Raw genomic sequence first — 23,836 nt, 5'->3', positions numbered from 1 at the left:
CTATAGAATATTTATATAAACTTCTACTTTGCACCTGCCACAACAAAACCACTCTAGCACAGAACGGAACTAGCCACAACCAAGTATCGAACTCATCACAAAAATATATCGTTCTTGCCATTGTGTCGCTTGTGAAACGGCAATGCGACAAGATGTACAACTCGAGATGAGTTAAAAATTTTATTCATTAGGTGGCAAATTACATGATCTAGGGGCATATACAAAACTCAACTGAGTAGCAGTTCCCAACTGAACTGCATAACAATAACTCCATCTTACCATCGTCTATCTAGAAAAAGTTATATTACTATATACAAATCTGGATTCCGAAAGAACAAAAAAGAAGGGAAAGAATCCACAGAGGGAAGACGAACGGAACAGATACGAAGATAATAATGTTACGATCTAACTTTCAAAAGTGTGTGTTACTAATAAATTCTCCTTTTGTGTCCCAGGGGCGACTTTCAAAAGATTTCCCTATCATACTGCGACTCTGGTTTACAGTCCCATCCTCACAGCCGTACTCTGGAAAGTAATCGAGGAAAGTTTTGCTTCCTAGTTCATCGATTCCATTAAAGAGGAAGTTCACCAGCAAGTCCTACGGATTAGATTTTACGTAAGAAACTGCACTGCACTGATGTAAGAAAATCCAACTCATTCATGTCTAATAATACCTTAGCTTGTGTCTCCCCAATCAACTTTTTCAGTAGTGCATGTCCGGGATCCTGCTTTCATATGTTACCTCAACAAAATAAGTCACATAAACAGATAATTGGGGATTAAAGTTAAACTCTAACTTTAGTCAACCAGATTAGGAGATCATTCAACCCGTATAATGCTCGGTTTCACTACTCAACTTTTGTCAAGTTTTGGCATCACAGTCAACGACTAATTCTTCATAAATCGTTCTTAAACCTTTCTGAATGCCCGTTTTCCTCATGGCATTCAAATATAAATATTATGAAAGTGATCACATTGGCGGAAATGTTATTTTCACAATCTTCTAAAATTTCCAGCAATAAATCTACCACATTCTGGGGAAACACCTGTGTTTCTTTTCTTCATTATCTTTGTGTTTCATACCTAAAACACTGATTTTTTAGGCGTTGAGAGTAAACCAAAGGGATGCACGATGACTTCACAATAAAATCTATTCCAGAATAAATCACAAGGAATTCATACAACAGATGCGGAATGTGTGTAACAAAAAACTTGTGAAAGATTATAAATCACCTTCTCTGCTCTCCATGTTAGATATCTATGTTGCGCTTCACGGTTACATATAATTTGGGAGGCATTTGTCTCCACTACTGCTTGGTCCATCAGTGCAAGCCATGCCTGCAGGAGCAAGAGGAAGTTGTCGTATATTACAATTTGGAATCCTACAGGTTAATTGTCCTACAATATGAATGTTTGATATCCAATTCCACTTGACAGCATTATGAAAATATCACAAATTTGGGGGCATAAAGTCCATCAAATCTATACCTTGTAATAATCCATGAATGCAGAATATAAAACATCATAATTGTTGGGGCTTGACGTAAATCTTGTCCATATCACAATTGGTGAAAAGAATTTAAGTGACTCACTCGTAAGCTTTCCTCCCCAGGGTAAAAGCTGCATGAAATCTGAGTTCAGTTGCAATGCAATATCTTAAGAAAGATTGGAAATTACTATTGAAACGACATCCTACATTAGGTGCGCCAGTTCAAATCATTCCACATACCTCAGAATATTTAACACCAAGAGGTATTAGGCTTTTATAGTATTTGTCTCTGTAATGCCTTTGACTGATTACATCATGCAACGGATTGAGGTCCCTACAAATGATTAATCACGGGTAAGCTCTTCAATATATATGAACGATACCAAACCCGCAACAGCAAGAAAATTACAGTTCTGTTGCACTAAAACTAATAATTTGAGAGGATACAAAAGTGAGGTAAATGGTGGAGTTGTTAGATCACCACATCCAACATGAACTAAAAAAGACAAATAATTTAATGACATATCAAAGCCAGAAAGTTGGACTTCTATAAATAACTGTGCTAAATAAGGGCTGGTCGGATTATGAAGAGGTAACTCAAATCCAATGCAATAAGAGATTTTGTATAAAATTCTAAAAGGACAGAAATTGGAAAAGCAAACGATCCATAGCAAGAAAAAGTAGGAATTTTAGAATCCAAAAATTGTGCAGAGAGCCAATATATTTGTAATTTTGTTCTTATAACTCACCCCTAGCTTTTCATAAAAGAAAAAAGAAATGTATTTGTGTTTATGCTTAAGATTCAGAGTAATAATTGACAAAGGAACAGCAATACATTGATAAATATGAGCTTACAGCACAACTATGTTTATATTTGCACTGGTGAAGAAGTTGGCACAAAATATGGGCATATCAAATTCGGGTTCTGGGAAGACAGCAAAATCCAAAATCTGCATACGGTTTATGATACAACAGTTATTGGCATTGCAAAGGAAAATGTGAATAGTTCTATAGATAATAACAGAATATACAATACATACACTACTTCAAGGAAAAGTTATGCTGATTAAATTCCGCTGCAACAGCAATATATGGCTTCAGTTTTATTTATGGTTCACCTTCTAAATGCTAATTGCTAAATCAAATTGTGTGATATTATATTATTATTGTCCCTTCATAGTGTCAAGAGCCGGAAAAGATCTAACATGACAAAATAAACTTAACCATGAAGCTAGTTGGGAAGCAAATTACTGTAGATATAAAACCAATCAAGCCTTTTGTCAAGAAAATTAATATTCGTGGGGCTACAGCACATTTCACACAGGACATGTAACCATCTCTATTTATGTAGACAATTCTGAAAAACATAAATCACCCTACAGTTGATTTTCCAACTGGTCTGTAACAAATTTTGTCCATCAATTTCACACGCTACCTCAAATGAACTACCTCTATTTGAATATGCTGGTGAAATACTTTTTTGAAATATAGCAAACCGCAGAAAATTCATTAGCTGAGTTATTGCACCAGGATTATAGCAATGATAAATCAAACTGAAACTAACATATTGAATAAAATGGAGCCTTGTGAGCATCATAGAGTAAATAAAAAGACATGTTAAAGCATGATACCTGCATTGTTTGGCTCTCAATGCATAAGCTACGTAGATGTCTAATTTTAGTAGCTTCGAATGATAACATTTGAATATCTGCTTTACCATCCATTGAAATCCTGGAATTATATCTTTCCTGAAGACGTACAAAGGAATGTTAAATATTATGAGAGGTGGTTATATTGTGACGTGTTGATAATTTGATACTATCAAAGCAGCAAAAGAGTTCTCACAAATGAAAAACAAAAAAAGAAAATAGTTCAAGAAATGGCCAATGTGGAAGTTGCAAAACTTTTGTGAAGATGGTCTACTCCAAATAATGCATATGAAAAAGCTGCAAAAGTTCATTATCTTCTAGCAAAACACTTTAGTTAGAGACTATATGAATTTAATACTTATTAAACGGAATTGAATATGAAGGATATACTGCTGGCAAACATGATACGATCCTTGCTAAAACTGCAATCAATCAGTTAACATCTCACATTCTGAGGATTCAATTTCATTTTTGACAGAATTTGGGCAATCGAATAAAACAGTGCCTTCAGCTAACTCTACTGAAACCATACTGAATTGATGTCCCTTCATTGAGTCCTCCTAAATTGCATTGGTTTATCCTAAAGATTTCATTTCAATTGGAATTTAGTTATTCACCATGTACGAGGATCCCCGCTAAGCATCCATGGCTGAATGGCCAAAGCGCCCAACTCATAATTGGTGAATTTGTAGGTTCAATTACTACTGGATGCATGCAAAGGGACCGCATGCCAAAGTAGAACAATTCTTTTTTTGTAATGTGAAAAAGATTGTTTGCAAAGAAACTACAAAACCAGTCGATTGATTCACAGATAGATTTCTATCGGTATCTCCGTGGGTAGAAATAAAGATAGGGATCCAAGCAATGGCTCGGTCATTTTTGGAAATGTTTTGAGAAAAAAAAAATGTATCAAGATTCAAACCACACATTTTGAATGGGCCACATGGTGCAAGTATAGGACTTGATGACCTGACCACCTACCCAAGCACTCTGGACAATGCCTGAGCACCTTGGTCGAAGACAAATCAGATCTCTATCTTGAGTTGAGCAATCGCAATGCTCAGTTTCCAGTCCTAAGTACTAGCCCAACCTTAGTGCTCGGGATAGCACTAGCTTGGTGATTGGGATCCCAAGTCCTTATTGGCCCTGAAACCTCGGGGGAGAATCATCACAAAGGTGATTTGACACTCAAGGGAAGTATGGAGAACATGTTCCCCACCAGTGTCTTAAATGCCGATAATATCGGCGATATTTCGCCGATATTATCTGTTTTTCGCGAGACCAATATTTTAATGGTTATCCAATTGGTTTTCGTCAAAATATCGCGATATTATCGCGAAATTTCGGAACTGTGCAAATCGGAGAATAACGTCGGAGCTTCTACAGCTCCGGCCGACTGTAAAAGAGCCCCCTAGACTCCGATCTAGGTATGAAAATGAAATAGAAGATGAGAGGAACGTCTTTATAACGTCCGTTTGCCGTGAAACGGTCGGAGATGTTCGGAAAGTTCGTCGACACCCACGGCCTCGCCGGAGATGGGTGTGCCTATTCCCGAGCCGATTTCATCCCAAAAACCTTGCAAAAACACGAGATAGAACTTCAATTTCACATCTAAGCTTCGATCTAGAACAGAAAAAGAAAAACCCGAAGCTTACCTAACCGGAGAAATTGAAGAAACTCATCGGAGCAGGTGCGATGGTGTGCGTGTGGGTCTCGGTGCCGAGAGAAAGGAGAGGTGTATGTGGGTCTCGGTGCAGAGAGAAAGGAGAGGGAGGAGCAGAAGGTCGTGGTGTGTGTGTGGGAGAAGGGAGAAGAGAGATCGAGAGATCTCTGTGTGTGTGTGGGAGTGGAGAATGGAGAGAAATTGAAGAAACTCGCCGAAGCAGGTGTGATGGTGTGCGTGTGGGTCTCGATGCAGAGAGAAAGGAGAGGGAGGAACAGAAGGCCATGGTGTGTGTGTGGTAGAAGGGAGAAGAGAGATCGAGAGATCTTTGTGTGTGTGTGGGAGTGGAGAATGGAGAGAATAGAGAAGGATCGAGAGAGAGAGAGACAAAGGTCTCTGTGTGTCTGCGTGTGTGATGTTTGTGTGCGTGTGTGGTTGCGTGTGTTGTGTGTGTGTGTGGGGTTCCTCCTGTCAGGACTCAGGACACACTCAGGAACTTCTAACAACTTTTACAATTATTTTGACAATTTCAGACCATGGACAAAAATAATGGTGATTTCTTTGAAAAGAATCTAAATAATTCAAAGCGCAGACAACTTTTACAATTATAACTTGTACAATTTCAGACCATGGATGGTGGTTTCATTCAAAACCGTGTGCCACTGTGATATTCTTTCAAGAGGTGGAGTATCAGAGCCATTCAGAGCATTTTCATTTCTTCTTCTTCCCTTAACCCTTTCAAAGCCATTCCAGATCCATTCCAGAACTTGAACACAAAGGGTTCCATATTTAAAGTAAGTTTACAAACTTATATTTATATTATTGTAATTTATACAACAACAACAACAACAACAACAAAGCCTTTTCCCACTAAGTGGGGTCGGCTACATGAATCCTAGAACGCCATTGCGCTCGGTTTTGTGTCATGTCCTCCGTTAGATCCAAGTACTCTAGGTCTTTTCTTAGGGTCTCTTCCAAAGTTTTCCTAGGTCTTCCTCTACCCCTTCGGCCCTGAACCTCTATCCCGTAGTCACATCTTCGAACCGGAGCGTCAGTAGGCCTTCTTTGCACATGTCCAAACCCATTTTGTGTACGTGTTGATGCTTCACCGCCCAACATTCTGTGCCATACAGCATCGCCGGCCTTATTGCCGTCCTATAAAATTTTTCCTTGAGCTTTAGTGGCCTACGACGGTCACACAACACACCGGATGCACTCTTCCACTTCATCCATCCAGCTTGTATTCTATGGTTGAGATCTCCATCTAATTCTCCGTTCTTTTGCAAGATAGATCCTAGGTAGCGAAAATGGTCGCTCTTTGGTATTTCCTAATCTCCGATCCTCACCCTTAACTCATTTTGGCCTCCATTTGCACTGAACTTGCATTCCATATATTCTGTCTTTGATCGGCTTAGGCGAAGACCTTTAGATTCCAACACTTCTCTCCAATGGTTAAGCTTCGCATTTACCCCTTCCGAGTTTCATCTATCAACACTATATCATTTGCGAAAAGTATACACCAAGGAATATCATCTTGAATATGTCATGTTAACTCATCCATTACCAATGCAAAAAGGTAAGGACTTAAGGATTGTTGATGCAACAGAAAGTATTAAGTTTGTGATCTTCGCTAGATTGCTCTGGTCATTAGTGTGGATAAGTATGTAAATGGATAGAGACAGGAAAGCAAACACAAGATGTACGTGGTTCACCCAGATTGGCTACGTTCACGGAGTAGAGGAGTTCTCATTAATTGTGGAGGGTTTACACAAGTACATAGGTTCAAGCTCTCCTTTAGTAAGTACAAGTGAATGATTTAGTACAAATGACATAGGTTCAAGCTCTCGTTTTCACTTGCCTTATCTGTCTCATAGGTAGATGTGGCATCTTCTCTGGAAGTACTCTTCCTCCATCCAGGGGTGGTATCTTTAACTGGTGGAGATGCACAAGGTAATGTATTAATTTCACTTGAAGCTTACTTGTAGTTTCAGGCTCGGTCAAGCGCGATACAAACCATGTAGTAGGAGTCCCCCAAGTCGCCGAGCTAGGGCATCTGCTGAAAGAGGTGACAGATAAGGTAAGCAATCAGAGCTCCAAGCAATCAGTCCAAGATCAGAAGTTTGATTTCGAGTTCCGGCTGATTGTTCTCATTCTCCCTATCTTGCAGGCAGCATGAAGGATAAAGAGAAGAAAAGGAGAATAGATGATATGAGATACTTTTGCTTTAGAAGAAGTAACTTTCCACAGGCTTATTCTTGAACTGGGCTGGAGGATTTTCTGGTTTCCTCCAGAGTATAAGGCCGACTGAAGAATTTGAGGGTCAAAACAAGTCCATCAAATCTAGAGTACGTTCGACCCTGCTGATATGGGATACTTTTGTTGTTGACAAAGTAGTGGATGTATCGGTACGTGTTCTGTTACGCTTGTCTCCACATGCTTTCTTGTATCCTTCTCACTTTCCCTATCTGTTCCTCAGGCAGATGTGGTATCTTCTCTGGAAGCATAAGATGTTGAAGATGAGTACTCGAGAGCAATGCCAAGTAAGTAATCAGGTAAGGGGTTCCAGGCAGTCAGTTCCTGACTGGAAGCTTGATTCCAAGTGCTGACTGATTGCTCTCTTTCTCCTTGTCTTGCAGGTAAGAATAAGGCCAAAGGAAAAGACAGGGAAAAAACATGATATGGGATACTCTTACTTTTAACCCTAATGATATGAGATATTCTTGCTCTAGTGTAGCTTGTTTGCAGAGGTATTATCGGGGGGAAAGAAAGCTGAGTATTTCGAGAGGCTTCGTTGGGAGTGCCCTCTCAGATATGAGGAAAGGTTGAGCATTTTTGCAGGTTTGCATGTCCGTTGAGGATGGAGGTCGACATATATAGGAGTTTCCCTAACAACGAGTAGTAATGCTATTCCTTTACCCTGCTTGGTCATAGCACAGTAGTGGGAGCTGCCGGCTTCACGTGTGTCAGAGCACTTTGAAAAAGTGGTTTGTGGTATCTGGAAAGTTGATGTTGCGTGTGAAGATTACAGGCAAGCTTTATCCAAGGAGATCTGGCTCTCGAAGTTGAGAAAACGGTGCCTCTTCGGTTTTCGTACAAGCAATCCTGTCGGGGATCTGGCTCTCGAGATTCGGAGAACGGTGCCTCTTCGATTTTTGAGAGAGCAATCCTGCTGGGAGTCTGGCTCTCGAGATTCGGAGAGCGGTGTCTCTTCGATTTTTGAGAAAGTAATCATGTTGGGAGTCTGGCTTCCGAGATTCGGAGGATGGTGCCTCTTCAATTTTGGAGCAAGCAATCTTGTTGAGAGTGTTTTCTCGAATGTGAGTAAAGGTTGGGCATGTTTGCTAGTCTACCTTGCCACGGAGCACAGAGGTTGACACACAGGGACTTTCCAATTATCCAGCAGTGGTGCTGTTCCTTTACCCTTGTGGGTAATAATATGGTAGCTAGACCTTCAAAATTTATGTGTCTAAACTTTGTTAGTGTTGTTTCTTTGCTATTCTTTTACCCTTCTTGGTCATAGCGATGTAGTGGAAGCTGCAAGCTTCACGTGTCTAAACTTTGTCAGAGATCTTTGGCAAAGTTATCTGTGGTACCCATGAGCTGATGGTGCGTGTGGAAAGTGGATGATTGAACAGTAAGATTCACGTGCTTTCTACTTCACCAAAAATCTTCAACAGAATGCCCGTAATTTCAGCAAAACTGAGTGTGCATGTGACAGGTGCTGACAAGGCTGAAAAAAGCAGGTGCCTCTTCGATTTCTGAGATCGGCCCTCGTGGTCTCTGAGCAGCCCAGCTTTTGAGAAAGCAAACGCCTCTTCGATTTCTGAGATCGGCCTTCGTTGTCTTTGAGCAGCCCAGCTTTTGAGAAAGCAAACGCCTCTTCGATTTCTGAGATCGGCCCTCGTGGTCTCTGAGCAGCCCAACTTTTGAGAAAGCAAACGCCTCTTCGATTTTTGGGCAGGCGCCTCTTCGATTTCTGAAGCTCCGTCAAGTGCAGATTTTTATACAACAACAAAAAAATTTGTGTGGACTCGTATGTTAATTTTTTTAAGTAATTAATACTTGCATGTTAGTTTTTGTAAGTAATTAAGTAATGTTAACAATTACATGTTAATTTTTTTAAGTAATTAAGTAATGTTGTATAATTATTCTCTAGGATAATTTTAATATGTTTAATGTTATTTATTATTTTATTAATATTAGGTTTTATTATCAAATTAGATTATTATTCATTAATATTAGGTTTTTTTTATTATCAAATTGGATTATTATTCATTAAATTGGATTATTATCAAATTGGATTATTATTCATCACTATGTTTTATATTAGGATTATTTTTTTATCAAATTGGATTATTATTCATTAATATTAGGTTTTATTATTCCATATTATTTTTATAATTACTTAAATTTTTACAATCATTTTCTTTACTTCGAATTTAATTCTTCTGTAGAATAACTTTATTATTTAGGTTCTCTTATATAACCGTCATCACTACTATATTTTTTGGCCAAAAAATAATTATCTAATTTTCATGAAAAATAAATATAGGTACGTTTAAGATGTCCAGTGGAGTTACTAAACGTGATCCAGCTTGGGAACATGGAAACCCAATAGACGGAAACAAATATGGCACAATTTGCAAATATTGTGATCGGGTAATGAAGAGTGGCGGAGTGACACGACTTAAGTACCATCTTAGTGGATTAGATCCAGCAAAAAATGTCCAACGATGCGATAATGTCCCCCCAGAAGTGAAGGCATTCATCAGCACATTATTAAAAAATAAAAAACAGCAGAAGGAAAAGATAACACATGGAATGGAAAATATTCGAGCTGGACTACGAGGAGAAGTCATTGGCCAAGCGGTTAACAGTGATGATGATGACGATGAGGACGAATGTGATGATGACATGGGACCTGAAGAACGACGCAGTTTGAAACAAGCATTACGTGCCTCCAAATAGTCAACATGGGAAAGATAACACCTTCATAACATTCCTAATAGAGCACAAGGTTTCGGGACAAGTGGTGGTGCACAAATGAGACGGGGAGGCAGTCTTAGAGAATCACAACCAACACCACCAATAGCCCCAAGTTTATATAAGTTATCCAAAGCACGTCAAAAGAGTGTTTGGAGTTATTTCACTAGAGGTAATGTGAAGGAGGGAATGGGACGTCTAATTAGCAAGTTCTTTATCTATGAAAATGTCCCTCCTAAGAAAGCATCATCACATCATTTCAAAAATATGGTAGTGGGATGTCAACAGGCTAGTGTTGGAGTACAACCTCCCACTCCCTATGAGATAAGAAACAAATATTTGGATATGAAGTATAAAGACATTGGCGAGTATGTTAACAAGTTGAGGTCAAAGTGGGAAACTAATGGTTGCAGAATCATGTGTGACGGATGAACTGGCCCGACCAGATTGTCTATCATAAACTTCATGGTATACTCCAAGGGAAAGACAATTTTTTTGAAGTCTGTTGATGCTTCAGACCATATAAAGAACTACAAGTATATTTACAAATTATTGAGGGATGTAATCATGGAGGTGGGAGAGCATAATGTTGTCCAAATCGTGACCGATAACGGTTCTGCATTTGTCAAAGCTGGAAAAAAGTTAATGAAGCATCATAATGTGTTTTGGACATCATGTGCAGCACATTGTATTGATCTCATGTTTGAGGCAATAGGGAAGAGAGAGAACGTTGCTACTGTGGTAAAAAGAGCTAGAACGATCACAAATTATATTTACAATTACGGTTGGTTGTTGGCAAAGATGCGTGAATTTTGCAAATGAGAAATTATTCGTCCACCTACCACTGGATTCGCCACCAACTATATTGCATTAGACAGCCTACTTAAGAAGAAAGCATGGTTGAAGCAACTATTCACTAGTGACGATTGGGCCAACCACAATTTCAGCCGCTCAAATGCAGGTCGTATGGTGGAAAGTATAGTGCTTGATCATGCTTTTTGGACTCAATCAGAACATGTGTGCCAAGTGTTTGAACCTCTTTACAAAGTTTTACGAATCGTTTACACAGAAGTGTATCCTACTATGGAGGCAATATATGAGTTGATGCGTGTAGTGAAGGATGAATTGGAAAGAAAACCTGGTGCAAGATGGGTCATAAAGATAATTGAAGACCGATGGTATAAAACATTATACTACGATTTGCATGCAGCGGGTATAAATTATGTCATAATTTGCAATTCATTTCTTTAATTGCATAAGTATTATTTCTCTTATTAGAGTATGTGTTTCTTTGAACAGCATATTATTTGAATCCTCGATACCAATACAGACCCGGTGTTGGAGATGATGGTACTCTTATACGTGTTGTACATAATGTATACTCTAAATTAGATCCTGCATCACCAGCAGTTGGCCAATTTGGAAATGAGGTACACAATTACTTAAATTATAATAATTACTTTGTTGGATTAAACTAACACGATTTATTGAATTCAGCTAACATGGTTTAAAGATGCAAGAAGAACTTTTGGAGAACCAACATCAGTTGCTGCTCGAACAAAAATGTCTCCTAGTGAGTGTAAACATATTTCACGATAAGTTTATAATAGAATTTGTTGGAGTTATTAGGCTTATCAACATTGTTTTTCATTGTAGCTGAATGGTAGATCATGTATGGGACCGATGCACCAACTGTGAGAAAGTTAGCAATCAAAGTATTATCACAAACAGCTTCCTCATCTGCTTGTGAAAGAAATTGGAGCACATTTGCACTCATACACACAAAGCAAAGAAATAGGTTGGCTCATAGTAGATTGGAAAAATTAGTTTATTGCTACTACAACATGAAGCTTCAAATTCGAGATAAGGAAGCAGAAATAGATCATGTCGACCGTGGTGACCCACTAGATGTGTTTGATATTGTTGCTGAAGATGATGATACAGAAGGTAACCAACTTTATCAATGGATTAGACCTCTTCATTTAGATGATGATGAAAGCAACCCAGCTCCCAGAGTTGCTGAAGAAGCACGTAATGAAGGGATAAATGTAGAAAGAGTATTAGCAGAGGAGGTGGGATCTAGCAGCGCTGACTCTTTGGAAGAACTTATGCGCCCAAGACCAAGAAACATTGGAATTCTACCTTCTTCCAATCCTACACAACCACAACATCGTGCTAATACTAATGATAGCTCTAGTACAAGATTAGGAGGAGGCTCACCTACCACCGGAGGTGGGAATGATGAATGATATAGTGGAGCTGGAGGTAATGGTGGTGGATATGAAAACTATGTTGAACCACCTCCCGGATTTATGAGCCCCTTCACTGGTGAGGCAAACTTCATGCATGCAACACAGGATGAGGACCATGGCAGTAGGCGGGCAGGATCAGGAATTGGTGTCATAGGGAATGACTATACTCGTAGAGAAAGAGGCAAGGGGATTTTGTCAAGTCAAGAAGATGACTCGTTATCTATAACTTCGGACTCTGTTGGATTGGGAAGTAGTAACTATGGTTATACTCATAACCAACCATTTCCCTACCCTTCATATCCCATTCCTGTTGGGATGGAATCGAGTGACTCATGGAAACAATCCGAGACTCAATCTTTAAATGATTTTGCTTATGGACAAGGTCAACCAATCTCGGATCCATATGGGTGGCATGTTAACAATTACATCCAAAACTATTTTGGGGATTTATCATTTGATAACTACTCTTCACAATACACTCACTCTACACATAGAGATGATGAAGATAGTGAAAAATTTGAACCTCATAGGAACTCTATGTGGTACTAAGTCACTCATGTATCTTACCATGCAATGTATAAAGTGTAAAATATTGTACTAATTCATTATATATAAATTATTATGGTGTGTTTAAACTTCTTTCATTAATTACTACATATTTTCTACACTCACAATATTTGCCAACTCGCTATATAATCAACTTGATAATGTTAAATCCATCATGCAATGCATTTCCTTCCAATTTTTTGTGATAAACTAATAGATAATTGACTAAATAAACATCCTGCAAAGTTTCAATAAAAATTTCCAAGTTTTTCTTACAATTTCCGTGGTTTCCATATTATTTTTATCGATATCGATATTATCCCGATATTTCCGTGTTTTCGGACTACCGATATTTCCGATATTATCGATATTTAATACCTTGTTCCTAACCACACAATTTGAAAGTCAATGGACGCTTTATATTCCAACACCAAGTAATCCTTTTCTCCCATGTAAAAAAAAATTCAGTTAAATCGAGCACTTATACTGGTGATGTATAATCTATGATAATGGTTATAAAGAAAGACTTGGCACTTCATACGATTGGGAACAAAGCTCCGACTAACTTACTGTAAGTTCCCTAGGGGCCAATTAAGGGAGGCCGAATCGAGAAACATATGGAAGCCAAAGCTGCTCAAATATGCTCAGTTGCGACCTACGTTGAGCAAAAGTCCGAAGCGCTTTTCATATGTTAGATTCCTCATATGTGCATTTACTGATCTTCATACCATAATTTTCCTATTCCCTGCTTCTTTCTAACTGATGAGGTTCTCATTCAATAGGAACATCCATGTAGTAATGTGATTATTTAACCACAAATGCACAAAACCTTTTATGTTAACACACATTTAAAATTGCATAATTAACAAAAGGAAGACAACAACTAATTCCCAAACTAATCCACCCAAAAGAAAAAAGCCATTTATAAACCTCTTTGTTTTATTTTCAAGAAACAGGTGTGCAGCAAACCAGCATTCTATAACTTTGAAAGATAATAGAAAATATTTCCTCATCCAAGAATTGCACGCCAAAGGCCCAAAACTTCAAATCACACCAGATCTAAAGATGTATGCTGAAAGGCAACAGAATGCATACATGTGTATATATATATATATATATATATGTATGTATGTATATAAATGTATAAATACATATACCTGCAAGGGAGAAGGTTCCAGATGGGTGTGGAGTTTGGTTTCCTCCGAAGCAAAGTGAATGAATTTCTTGTAAGAAACTGCAGAGAGTTGTTGGGAAATGAGTCTCTGCTGCTTCCTACTGCTGCTGCTGCAAATACTAGAGAACAATACAGTGCTGATTGATGGCAAAGGTTTTTTGGGTATGCAAAACCTTAGAGAAGAAGAACACTCCATTGAAGAGAGAGAGAGAGAGAGAGAGAGAAACTTGCACTGAAGCAATCAGCCACCAACAGCAACCATAAAAATTCAATAAACCCCTCTCTGATGGGGTTTTGGATTTTTTCCTTTATTTATTTATTTATTTTTTATATTTTCTGGTGTTGCGAAAGATGGTAAGATTGCTCGTCAGTCAGTGTGTTGGATTCAACTCTATCCGGTAATACAGAAGTGGTAGTGAGCAGAAATCTACATGGACCCCCACCTCGGATGTTGTGTCTTTACTTTAGGCCTGCGTTTGCTTCATTCGGAACCTAAAAATATAAAAGTGGAAAAGTGCTTGCCTTCGAAATTTTCGATATATTTTACTGTACTAACGTTAAAATCAAAATCATCATTCTTTGTAGGGTAAAGTACAAAAAAATTATTTCAATTATTGGTGTTACGACACTTTCATACTTCATTTTTTAAAATTGACAATGTCATACCTTATCATATGAATTTGTGTCAATGTTATACCTTCCACTAGGGTTGGCATGAATTTGTGCCAATCTTATGAATTTTTTAATAAAAAATGGGTTCATAAGATGAGATATGACATTGTCAATTTTAAAAGATGAGGTATGAAAATGTCGTGACATCAATAGTTTTTCTTTCTTTTTATCGTTATTTAAATATAAATATTATTTTCTTTCAAAAAATATATATATAAATAATTTAGGATTTTATCTATCAAATAAATTAATAATTATAGTAACAAATAACAATTTCATACTGAACAGTCGGTGTGCTTGATTCATATAGATAATTAAGTGGTTTCGAAGTAAATGTGTTTTTTTAATAAGATCTTTACATTATGATGAAAAATGAACAGTTCTAATTATGACGTTTATACAGTAAAATGTTGACACGTCGTTATATAAATAAGTTTAAAGCCAAACTATATATTTGATTACGAGAATTTTGTTAATCATACACAATTTATAATTTTATGGAGAGTGATTTATGAAATGTGTAAAGTAAATTATAAATTATTTTGTTAGGTGCAACAGTATCGGTACTTTTTTTTTTAACATACGATATTATCTACATTAAAGGGAGAGTGAGGTGGGCTAAGCCTCAATAAGCTAATAATAATGTGGTTCAAATTTGTCTTTGATGAGAATAGAAACTAAGAGGTCTCACTTACAAGTAAAGAGAAACATCATTAGACCATAATACTAAGTAGAACAGTAGCGGTTTTATAAGAGCGTTAAAAATGTACAAACCTGAAAGATGGCATCTTGGATTATATTGGAAGGGTCCTCAAAACATAACAAACTCAAAAGCAAAAGACAATGCCAACTTAACCAATCTAATAACTACCATTTGGGTGATCTGTAGATGTGACAAGCATATGGGCAGAGGATCCTCTTCAGATCCACTTTGTGGGGATCCTAGGGATCCCCATATCCTAGCCATTCATCGTACATTGTGCGGCCAGTTTTCGTCAGATACTATTTGTGTTTAATTTTAAATAAAAAAAAAGTCAAATGATTTTTGAACGCACGAAGATATAGGGATCCCTATGATCCCCATAAAGTGGATCCGGATGGGATCCAATTCCAGTATGTGAACCAACAAAGGAACAAAGTCAAATCTTGATATCATCATTAATATTATTATTAAGAGAAGAGAGAGTTCAAAACTATTATAATAATTTTAAAAATGGGGATTTCAAACCCTGGACGCATTGATGGAAACTTAACAACCTATCCATTAGGATAATGGGCTACATGCTTAATTGATCAATAATGATACATATATTCATTTTATTGGCAAAGTTATATGTGAAGAAAGTTAGGGCTCCACCATAAAACCAATTAGTAATATAGGGAATAGCCCACCTCTTATAAGCCCTTGTATGGTTTGGTCCCTCACCGATAGGAGACTTTGTCCTCACATTTTCACACGCCTCCTCACGTGTGACAAATTTTCAAGCCCAACATGTGAACAACACAATTGCGTGATGTGGAGCACGTGCTGCTGTTCAACTTCACACATGGGTCAACTTGCTTTGATACTATGAAGAAAGTTAAGGTTCCACTATAAAATCAATTGACAATATAGGGAGCAACCAAACCTCTTGTAAGCTTTTGCAAGGTTTTTTTCTTTCACCGATGTGAGACTCTTTTACCTTCACAAATGTATAATTGCCAGATGTGACTTTAAAAGAGTCTTATATTGGTGAAAGTAGAAACCTTAGAAGGGCTATAAGTAAGTTGGGCTACCTATTATATTGCCAATTGGTTTTATGGTGGAATCCCAACTATTTTCATGGTATCAGAGCAGGTTGTCCCATGTGAAATGCCCAACGGCTACACATGCTCTACGACACCCAATTTATGTTGTCCACATGTTTGGCTTGAAAATTCACCACACATGAGGGGGCGTGGGAATATATGAATGTAAATGAGCCCCACATTGGTGAAAGGAAAAACTTTGCAACGACTTATAAGAGGTTGAGCTACTCCCCATTGTGCCAATTAGTTTTGTGGTGGAACCTCAACTTTCTTCAATTTGAAGAAATAAAAAACAGAAAATAATGACATGGCTCGAAACGATATCTTTTCCAGCCCTCAAGGGTTCACCTAATATCACTTTTGTTCCTTGATGAATCTACCACTAGTGTGATGACTTTAGTTTAGATTTCACATAGGGCCTTCAAAATTTTCAAGAAGCTTTGTATATAAACTAGACAAAAAGATCAAATAAACTATAGAATTCGTACAAGAAATTCCAAAGATCAAATGCTCAAATAATCTTAACAAACCCATTAAAAATGTACATTCAATTGGACGTGATATGAACGAGGTGGTTCAAGCAAGACTTGGTGAGTGTTAAGAGTGTGTGTCTTCATGTAAATTCCTTTCATTATTTCTTTTCACCTGTTGATTGATTCGAGTTGTAAAATTTTAATTATTTTGTATTATTAACAATTAAGGACATTGTGATATAAAAGTAAAAACTACAAGTAGTATTATTCAATAAAACAACACCAATTTCAAATTCGATAAAATATTACTAATTATTAGATCATCCATCATCACTGGGAAACAAAATTACACATGAAGACTTAGATACTAGCTAGAGCCTAGAACCGCTGAACATCTCTAGGGTTAAGAGACCTAAGTTTAAGAGGATGAGTTTCTGAATGGGCATTTAGGTCTAGTTTCTGCATTTAATTCTCGTAGAATCGAGAATGAAGTTTTCATAAATAGCAGACGATATGCTACCCTATTTCCTTGAAAGAAGGTTTGGATTGTTTGATTGTCCTGTCAGCTTTAGGACTTACCAGACTCATACTGTGATGTCATATGAAATAGTATAAATTCCAGCTTCACTCTCTGCACCATTGCTTTGGATTGTTGAAAATTGAAACATTATTCTAATCCCAAAACCACAAACGTTCATTGTCACCTCCAGTGGACATTACTCCATCTGCATTGGATGCCATGGTGTTAATAATGGTTTTCTGTTCGGAGAGCATATTGTTGATGCACAAAACCGGAGGTCTTGGAACAATGTAAATCCGACCGTGAATCTGCAAGTAATGTAAATAACACAAGATGTATCGTGGTTCACCCCAAGGTTTGGGCTACATTCACACTGATTATGTATTTTTTTAAAGGAGAGAGAGCTCTGAGAGTGAGAGCTTTGAAAGGGGGTGAGAGGGCCTAGGAATTGGCCTCCGAGGGTGAGAATGAGGCTCTCCCCAATTGTGAGGATGAGGGGTCATTTTATAGAATAAGGACTCCTCACTTATTACATATTTGCCCCTTCCTTTATCACATAATTACATTTAAGTCCTCCGAGTATTTGTACGAGATCTAAATACAAGGCCCTAAATATGGTATAAACACATATGTTGTGCATACTCTCCCTTCGATCAGAAGGTTAAATTTCTTTATCGTGTTAGTCGAAGCAGATGCAAAGCAATTCCCCTTATCTAATTTAGGATGTTGTGCCATTGCACACAATGATTTCTTATGGTGTGTGAGAGTTGAAACGTTTTTTACATTTCTAAGTTCCCAGAGCTTTATGGTTGTGTCATGAGTGCGATAACAAATTGTGGATTTGTTGGCCTCGCGAGAAAGAAGCAAATTGTACCTTCATGGCTGGACAATACGTGAACTTGCACATGCTTAAGAAAAATATCCCAAACCCGACATACATTATCACGTCTTCTGGTAAGTAAATAGTCAAGAGTGGGATGAAGAGTCTTGCTATTGACACCACTTAGATGACCGTGCTACAAACAAATAACTTGTTTTGTTCAAGGTCCCAACAATTAACTTGACCTTCATCGCCAGTGGAGGACAAATAAGGATGCATGGTGCTAACGACAATGCCTCTTATCTACTCAATATGTCTCGTAAATGAAAGTTGTAGCCCATTGGATGCCAAATCACATATCTTGATTGTCCGATTAGCAAAGCCAGTGCAAAACCACTTATTGCTTGGATCTATTGAATTAAATGTATTTATGTTGATTTAACTTTCCTATTCGAAATAATAAGTGTCATTATTATATGTTTATATACACATATATGAAAGTATCATGCTTTTCAGATTCTTATATGCAATATATTTATTTCTTCACTTATTTGCTGGAGATCTTTCTCTCTCTTTTCAAATTTAAAGTTATACGATCATGTATCACTACATCGAGTTGAAAAATATTTTGATTATAAATTCGTATTGATCTGTGCGGTTATTATTGAGAATTTTGCACTATGAGATCAATTTCGGTATTTTATGTCCTTTATTAATATTGGTCTTACTTGGAGAATTCAGATGAGCTGGGTTTAAAGTTCGTTTCATTATATATGGAATTTACAGATAAGTGACCTGCATTGTCTTTGCTATTAAGTTAAAATTACAATGATTTATTGTGAACATGATACCTTATAGTTATAGTCAACGGGAAAGGCATGTAAATATTGGTTTATAAGTGGTTTTGTCACATCCAAAACGTGCTGGACGTAGTGATTGCTTTCAGATTAAGGCCGAAATTTACAAGCATTTATTGGTTGCTTATTTGCTCATGGATAATTATTAAGATATGGCATGCTTTTTATTGATGGAGTTTTTCTCATTGATTAAGATGATGATAGTTATTTAACAAGAGTTAATGGACCTATGAATTTCATATTGAATAAAATATAAATAGAAATTGTGGGGGTTGTCTCCATTTTGGTTAAATAGCTTTAATGTGGGGGTTACCAAATTTTAATTAGTTTATACCAATTAAGTATATTGATTAATATTATTTTGAATTATTATATTCATATATTATGTGAGTATTCATGTTGAATGAGAATTACAACATGTTATGACATGAGATTATATTCTAACGTTATTTTATTACCATGAATTTGTAGGGGTGTTCAAACAAGTTTCCAGGAGCTAAAAGAAATTTTCATTTTATCAGTAATGAGTTTTATCAAGTGATTTCAAAAACGCTTAGATTAGTTTTCGGAAGTCATCAAATCCCCTCATGATGAAAGGTTTTGTAGAAATTGACGTTTTTGTGATATGACCATCTACTTTAAGGTATGTGATTATTCATGTATTTATTTGAGATTTTCCTAAATTTGTGGGTTTGGTCATGGGAGCAAGTTATATGTTATAGTGTTTATATATAATGGATATGATCTCAACTCCTTATGATTGCACTAATAATTTTTTTAGCAAGTATTGTGGAGCCAAAAATATTCACTAGGTGACACGTGGACTTTTGGACAAAAGAGGACAAAAATACCCTCGAGGCATACCGGGTTTCCTACACGCGAGCAGTGGAGAATCATCCATCAACCAAGCAGGAGTACCCAAAATGGGTAACAATTCAAAACCTATTTCATTCCATATATGTTTTTACCTCATTTTTTCCTTATTCAATTAGCCATTTATTTCAAACATTCCATAACATCCTCAACCAATTAATATAATCAATATATTAAAGGCTAATTACATCACCAAATTATACCCCAAAAATCACACCAAGGGCCGGCCATTCCCATCCAAAAAGAGCCTATCATATTCTCTACCTTTTCCACCATTTTCCCTTTTTAATTATTTGGTAACTCCTAATAAACCTAAATCAAACCCAAAAAACCCTAGCCACCTCCTATCCCTATAAATATACTCTCATTTCTCACCAAAAAACCAATTCCAACACTTTGGCAAAAATCCCAAAATTCTCTAAACACTCTTTCTCTCTAAATTCTAACTTTGGCATCGGAGGTTCTTTGGCCAAAGCCCCCCCCATTCATCGTGGGCGCGTGAGGCTCTTGGCCTTAACCTAAGGTGTTAATTGTTTTGTAGGTGCAAAATCGTCCAAGATCGAGGAGGAAGAAATTTGCATCCACAAATTGGTGCTTTCATTGAGAGTTGAAATCCATACTCGTAGAAGACTCTCGCACAAAAAAAGGTTTTTTCTTTATTTTCTAGTCCATTTGAATATTTTTCATACGTTCTTATTATGAGAATTTTTTACTTGCAAAGGTTCTTTGATAAAACGTATAAGCAAAATATAATGGCTAGAAATTTAGAAAATTCCATAAGTGAAAATTCTAGTGTTCAAGAAATGGGAGTGCGGAGATCCGTGAGGCAAAATGCGACAATAAGGGGAGCGGCATCACCACCACGAGTTTCCACCATGGGAACCACCGCGGTGGCTACCTCGGTAGCCACCCACGGCGAGGTCCATGGTGCCTTCACCACAGCCACCATGGGAACCACCGCGGTGGCTACTTCGGTAGCCATTCGTGGCGAGGTCCATAGAGCTTTCACCACGGCCTGAGCCATGCCATCCAAGGCTCACGGTACCAAGACCACGACCCAAGCCGTGCCATCCAAGTTTACATGGACCCAAGCCCAAGCCTCGCATTCACATGCACTGCGCATTAAGCAACCTGCTACCGTCGAGCAGCCCACTCCCGTGGCCCAGCATGCTCCTGCCAAGCAGCCTGCTCTCATGACCCAGCCTGCTCCCGACGAGCAGCCCACTCCCGTGGTCTAGCCTGCTTTCGTCGAGCAGCCCACTACTGTGGTCCAGCCTGCTTCTGTCGAGCAGCCCACTCCTGTGGCCCAGCCTGCTCATGCCAAGCAGCCTGCTCTCGTGACCCAGCCTGCTCCCGACGAGCAGCCCACTCCCGTGGTCCAGCCTGCTTCCGTCGAGCAGCCCACTCCCGTGGCCCAGCCTGCTCCTGCCAAGCAGCCTGCTCTCGTGACCCAGCCTGCTCCCGACGAGCAGCTCACTCCCATGGTCCAGCCTGCTCCTGCCAAGCAGCTCACTCCCATGGTCCAGCCTGCTCCTGCCAAGCAGCCTACTCTCGTGACCCAGCCTGCTCCCGACGAGCAGCTCACTCCCATGGTCCAGCCTGCTTCCGTCGAGCAGCCCACTCTCACGGCCCAACCTACTCCTGCCGCCCAGCATGCTCCTGCCAAGCAGCCTGCTCTCATGACCCAGCCTGCTCCCGACGAGCAGCCCACTCCCGTGGTCTAGCCTGCTTTCGTCGAGCAGCCCACTCCTGTGGTCCATCCTGCTTCTGTCGAGCAGCTCACTCCTGTGGCCCAGCCTGCTCATGCCAAGCAGCCTGCTCTCGTGACCCAGCCTGCTCCCGACGAGTAGCCCACTCCCGTGGTCCAGCCTGCTTCCATCGAGCAGCCTACTCCCGTGGCCCAGCCTGCTCCTGCCAAGCAGCCTGCTCTCGTGACCCAACCTGCTTCCGACGAGCAGCTCACTCCCATGGTCCAGCCTGCTCCTGCCGAGCAACCTGCTCTCGTGACCCAGCCTGCCCCCGACGAGCAGCCCACTCTCACGACCCATCCTGCTCCAGTGGCTTTCCAAGCAGCCCAAGTCGACCCAAGACTATCTCAACCATCCGGACCTACCATCGAGCCGGGGGCATTCTCACCATATTTTTTCACGGATTTGACATTTCCTAATTCAAATCTCGCGCCCAGAGTCTACCACATTTCCACTACCCAAGGAGGCGCATTCCTTCCAAGCTCTTCCAATCCAAATGGCGAACAACACTTGTCTCGACAAGTCATAGAGTTGACGAGCGCCCTTGCACAACAGACAACTTTGGTGAATCAACTTTTGCAACGCATCGGGATCCAACGTGCCCCGGACGAGGTATCCCGAAGTAGGACAAGGGCAGACGAACCTTTCTAGCAGCGTCCCGACAAGCAGCCATTCGACCAGCCACGTGCCGAACGTTCAGGCAGTGTACATTCCCGATTGGGCCTCCGAGATAGCGTATACTCCCGTCTTAGCGCGCGGAGGAGCGTGTACTCTCGACTAGGCCCACGGATGAGCATACATTCACGGTTGGGGTCACACTCCGATAGTCAACATGAGCAACCTTCCAGACAAAGTGTTCATTCGCGGCTAAGCCCACAAGGAGCATCATCCACCTCACATCAGAGTAGGTAGCACGACGGACGGAGAGAAGCAGTCACTCAATCCAGCTCAAGTTCAACCAGCAGCCTGCGAAGAACTCGCTCGCCTGCTAGGAACGCACCACATGCACTGCATCTGCGGCGTAGACGAGCCAAACACATGGAAGAGCAGCCTAGACCAGCAAGTCATGGCTGGGGGCAGCTGAGAGCTCCGCTACCCCAACAAAGGCAAATTCAGGAAGAAGTAGAGAGACTCTTGACCAAGCGATTGCATGATTTCCAACGCAACGAGGTCACCGACGAGGCACTACGACGGAACATGACCAACATAAGCAGGTCACCCTTCACGGACGAGATCGAGCAGGCAGAGCCTCCACGAGAGTTTAGCATGCCACATTTCACATCTTTCAAAGGGGATGAAGACCCGGAGAGACACTTAAAGCGCTACCGAAGCGCAATGATCCTTTATCGAAACAACGATGAGCTTATGTGCAAGATATTCGCCACCACTCTACAAGGCGAGGTGCAAGATTGGTTCTACACCCTGCCGCCACAATCTATCCGGAATTTCTACGAACTTTCTTTGGTTTTCACCAAAGAATATTCATCCTATCGCTCGATCAAAAAGAAATCTGATCATTTGTTCAACGTCAAGAAGAACCCAAAGGAGTCACTTCGCGATTATGTGAGGAGGTTCAAAGTAGAGAAGGCAAAAATAGTCGGATGCAACGACTCGATAGCTAGAGCAGCCTTCCAAAAAGGACTTCCAGCAGACCACCCGCTATTCGGAAAATTGATCATGAAAGAAGATCTAACTCTGGCAGACTCTTTTGCTTTGGCAGAGAAGTATGCACTTTGGGATGAGGCTCGCCAATGCACATTCAAGGACTTGAAGAAGTACCTGACATCACCTCCCTAGAAGTAGCGGAGGACTTATTCACATGTTTGACGGTATCTAAAGTAGCAATAAGCTCTACCATCATGCGAGATGAGATGGGGGCCCGACTACCTGTATTCCACAGTTACCTGTATTCTACAGTTCAAAAGCTCTCCTCGATGTTATTAAAAATTCAAAAGCTAACTTTGGCGATAGTTGTTGCAACCCAGAAGCACAAGTTTTACTTTCAAACGCATGCAATCATCCTAATGACGTACTATTCTGCCCAATCCAGACGCGCGACGATAAAGGCGTAGACCCTGGCGGATGTAAAGTTTTCTGACGAACGCAACACTGGAAGGACACACTCGAAAGCAAGTTTTATCCTCGTCACCCTAAAAGATTCTACATAGGAGCAACATGTACCGGCAGTTGAGTACCATTTCTTGCTGCGCATCACACGACCCTAGCCGACCCTTGCTCAATGATTCAACTCTAGAGTGGCCCAATACCGGCAGTTGAGCATCTCCTGTTGCGTATGACATGGCCCCATCTCCACAGCTCCCTACTGCGT

At 39.6% G+C, this 23,836-nt stretch overlaps 1 protein-coding gene and 1 pseudogene across 1 annotated transcript; both read right to left on the bottom strand.

The window, feature by feature from the left end:
- Window positions 1-167: 167 nt before the first annotated feature.
- LOC126615439 (phytochromobilin:ferredoxin oxidoreductase, chloroplastic) lies at window positions 168-14,184 on the bottom strand. The gene is made up of 8 exons (XM_050283267.1): window positions 13,740-14,184; window positions 3,121-3,237; window positions 2,345-2,439; window positions 1,730-1,823; window positions 1,489-1,620; window positions 1,234-1,338; window positions 675-725; window positions 168-598 (listed from the first exon to the last, which is right to left on the bottom strand). Exons 1-8 carry the CDS (start codon window positions 13,950-13,952, stop codon window positions 413-415), a joined length of 993 nt encoding a protein of 330 aa, XP_050139224.1. The 5' UTR covers window positions 13,953-14,184; the 3' UTR covers window positions 168-412.
- Window positions 14,185-17,067: 2,883 nt separating this feature from the next.
- Window positions 17,068-23,836, bottom strand: part of LOC126617065 (protein pleiotropic regulatory locus 1-like) — a 42,013-nt pseudogene continuing 35,244 nt past the window's right edge.

The sequence above is a fragment of the Malus sylvestris genome, chromosome 3 (assembly GCF_916048215.2).
Source record: "Malus sylvestris chromosome 3, drMalSylv7.2, whole genome shotgun sequence".
NCBI lineage: Eukaryota > Viridiplantae > Streptophyta > Magnoliopsida > Rosales > Rosaceae > Malus > Malus sylvestris.
This window is presented reverse-complemented; position numbering and strand designations above follow the sequence as displayed.

Coding starts and splice junctions, on each gene's coding strand:
- LOC126615439 (XM_050283267.1), bottom strand. CDS start 13,952: ATGGAGTGTTCTTCTTCTCTAAGGTTTTGCATACCCAAAAAACCTTTG. Junction 2,440..3,120: donor TTGAGAGCCAAACAATGCAG/GTATCATGCTTT, acceptor AACCGTATGCAG/ATTTTGGATTTTGCTGTCTT. Junction 599..674: donor TTGGGGAGACACAAGCTAAG/GTATTATTAGAC, acceptor TCTAATCCGTAG/GACTTGCTGGTGAACTTCCT.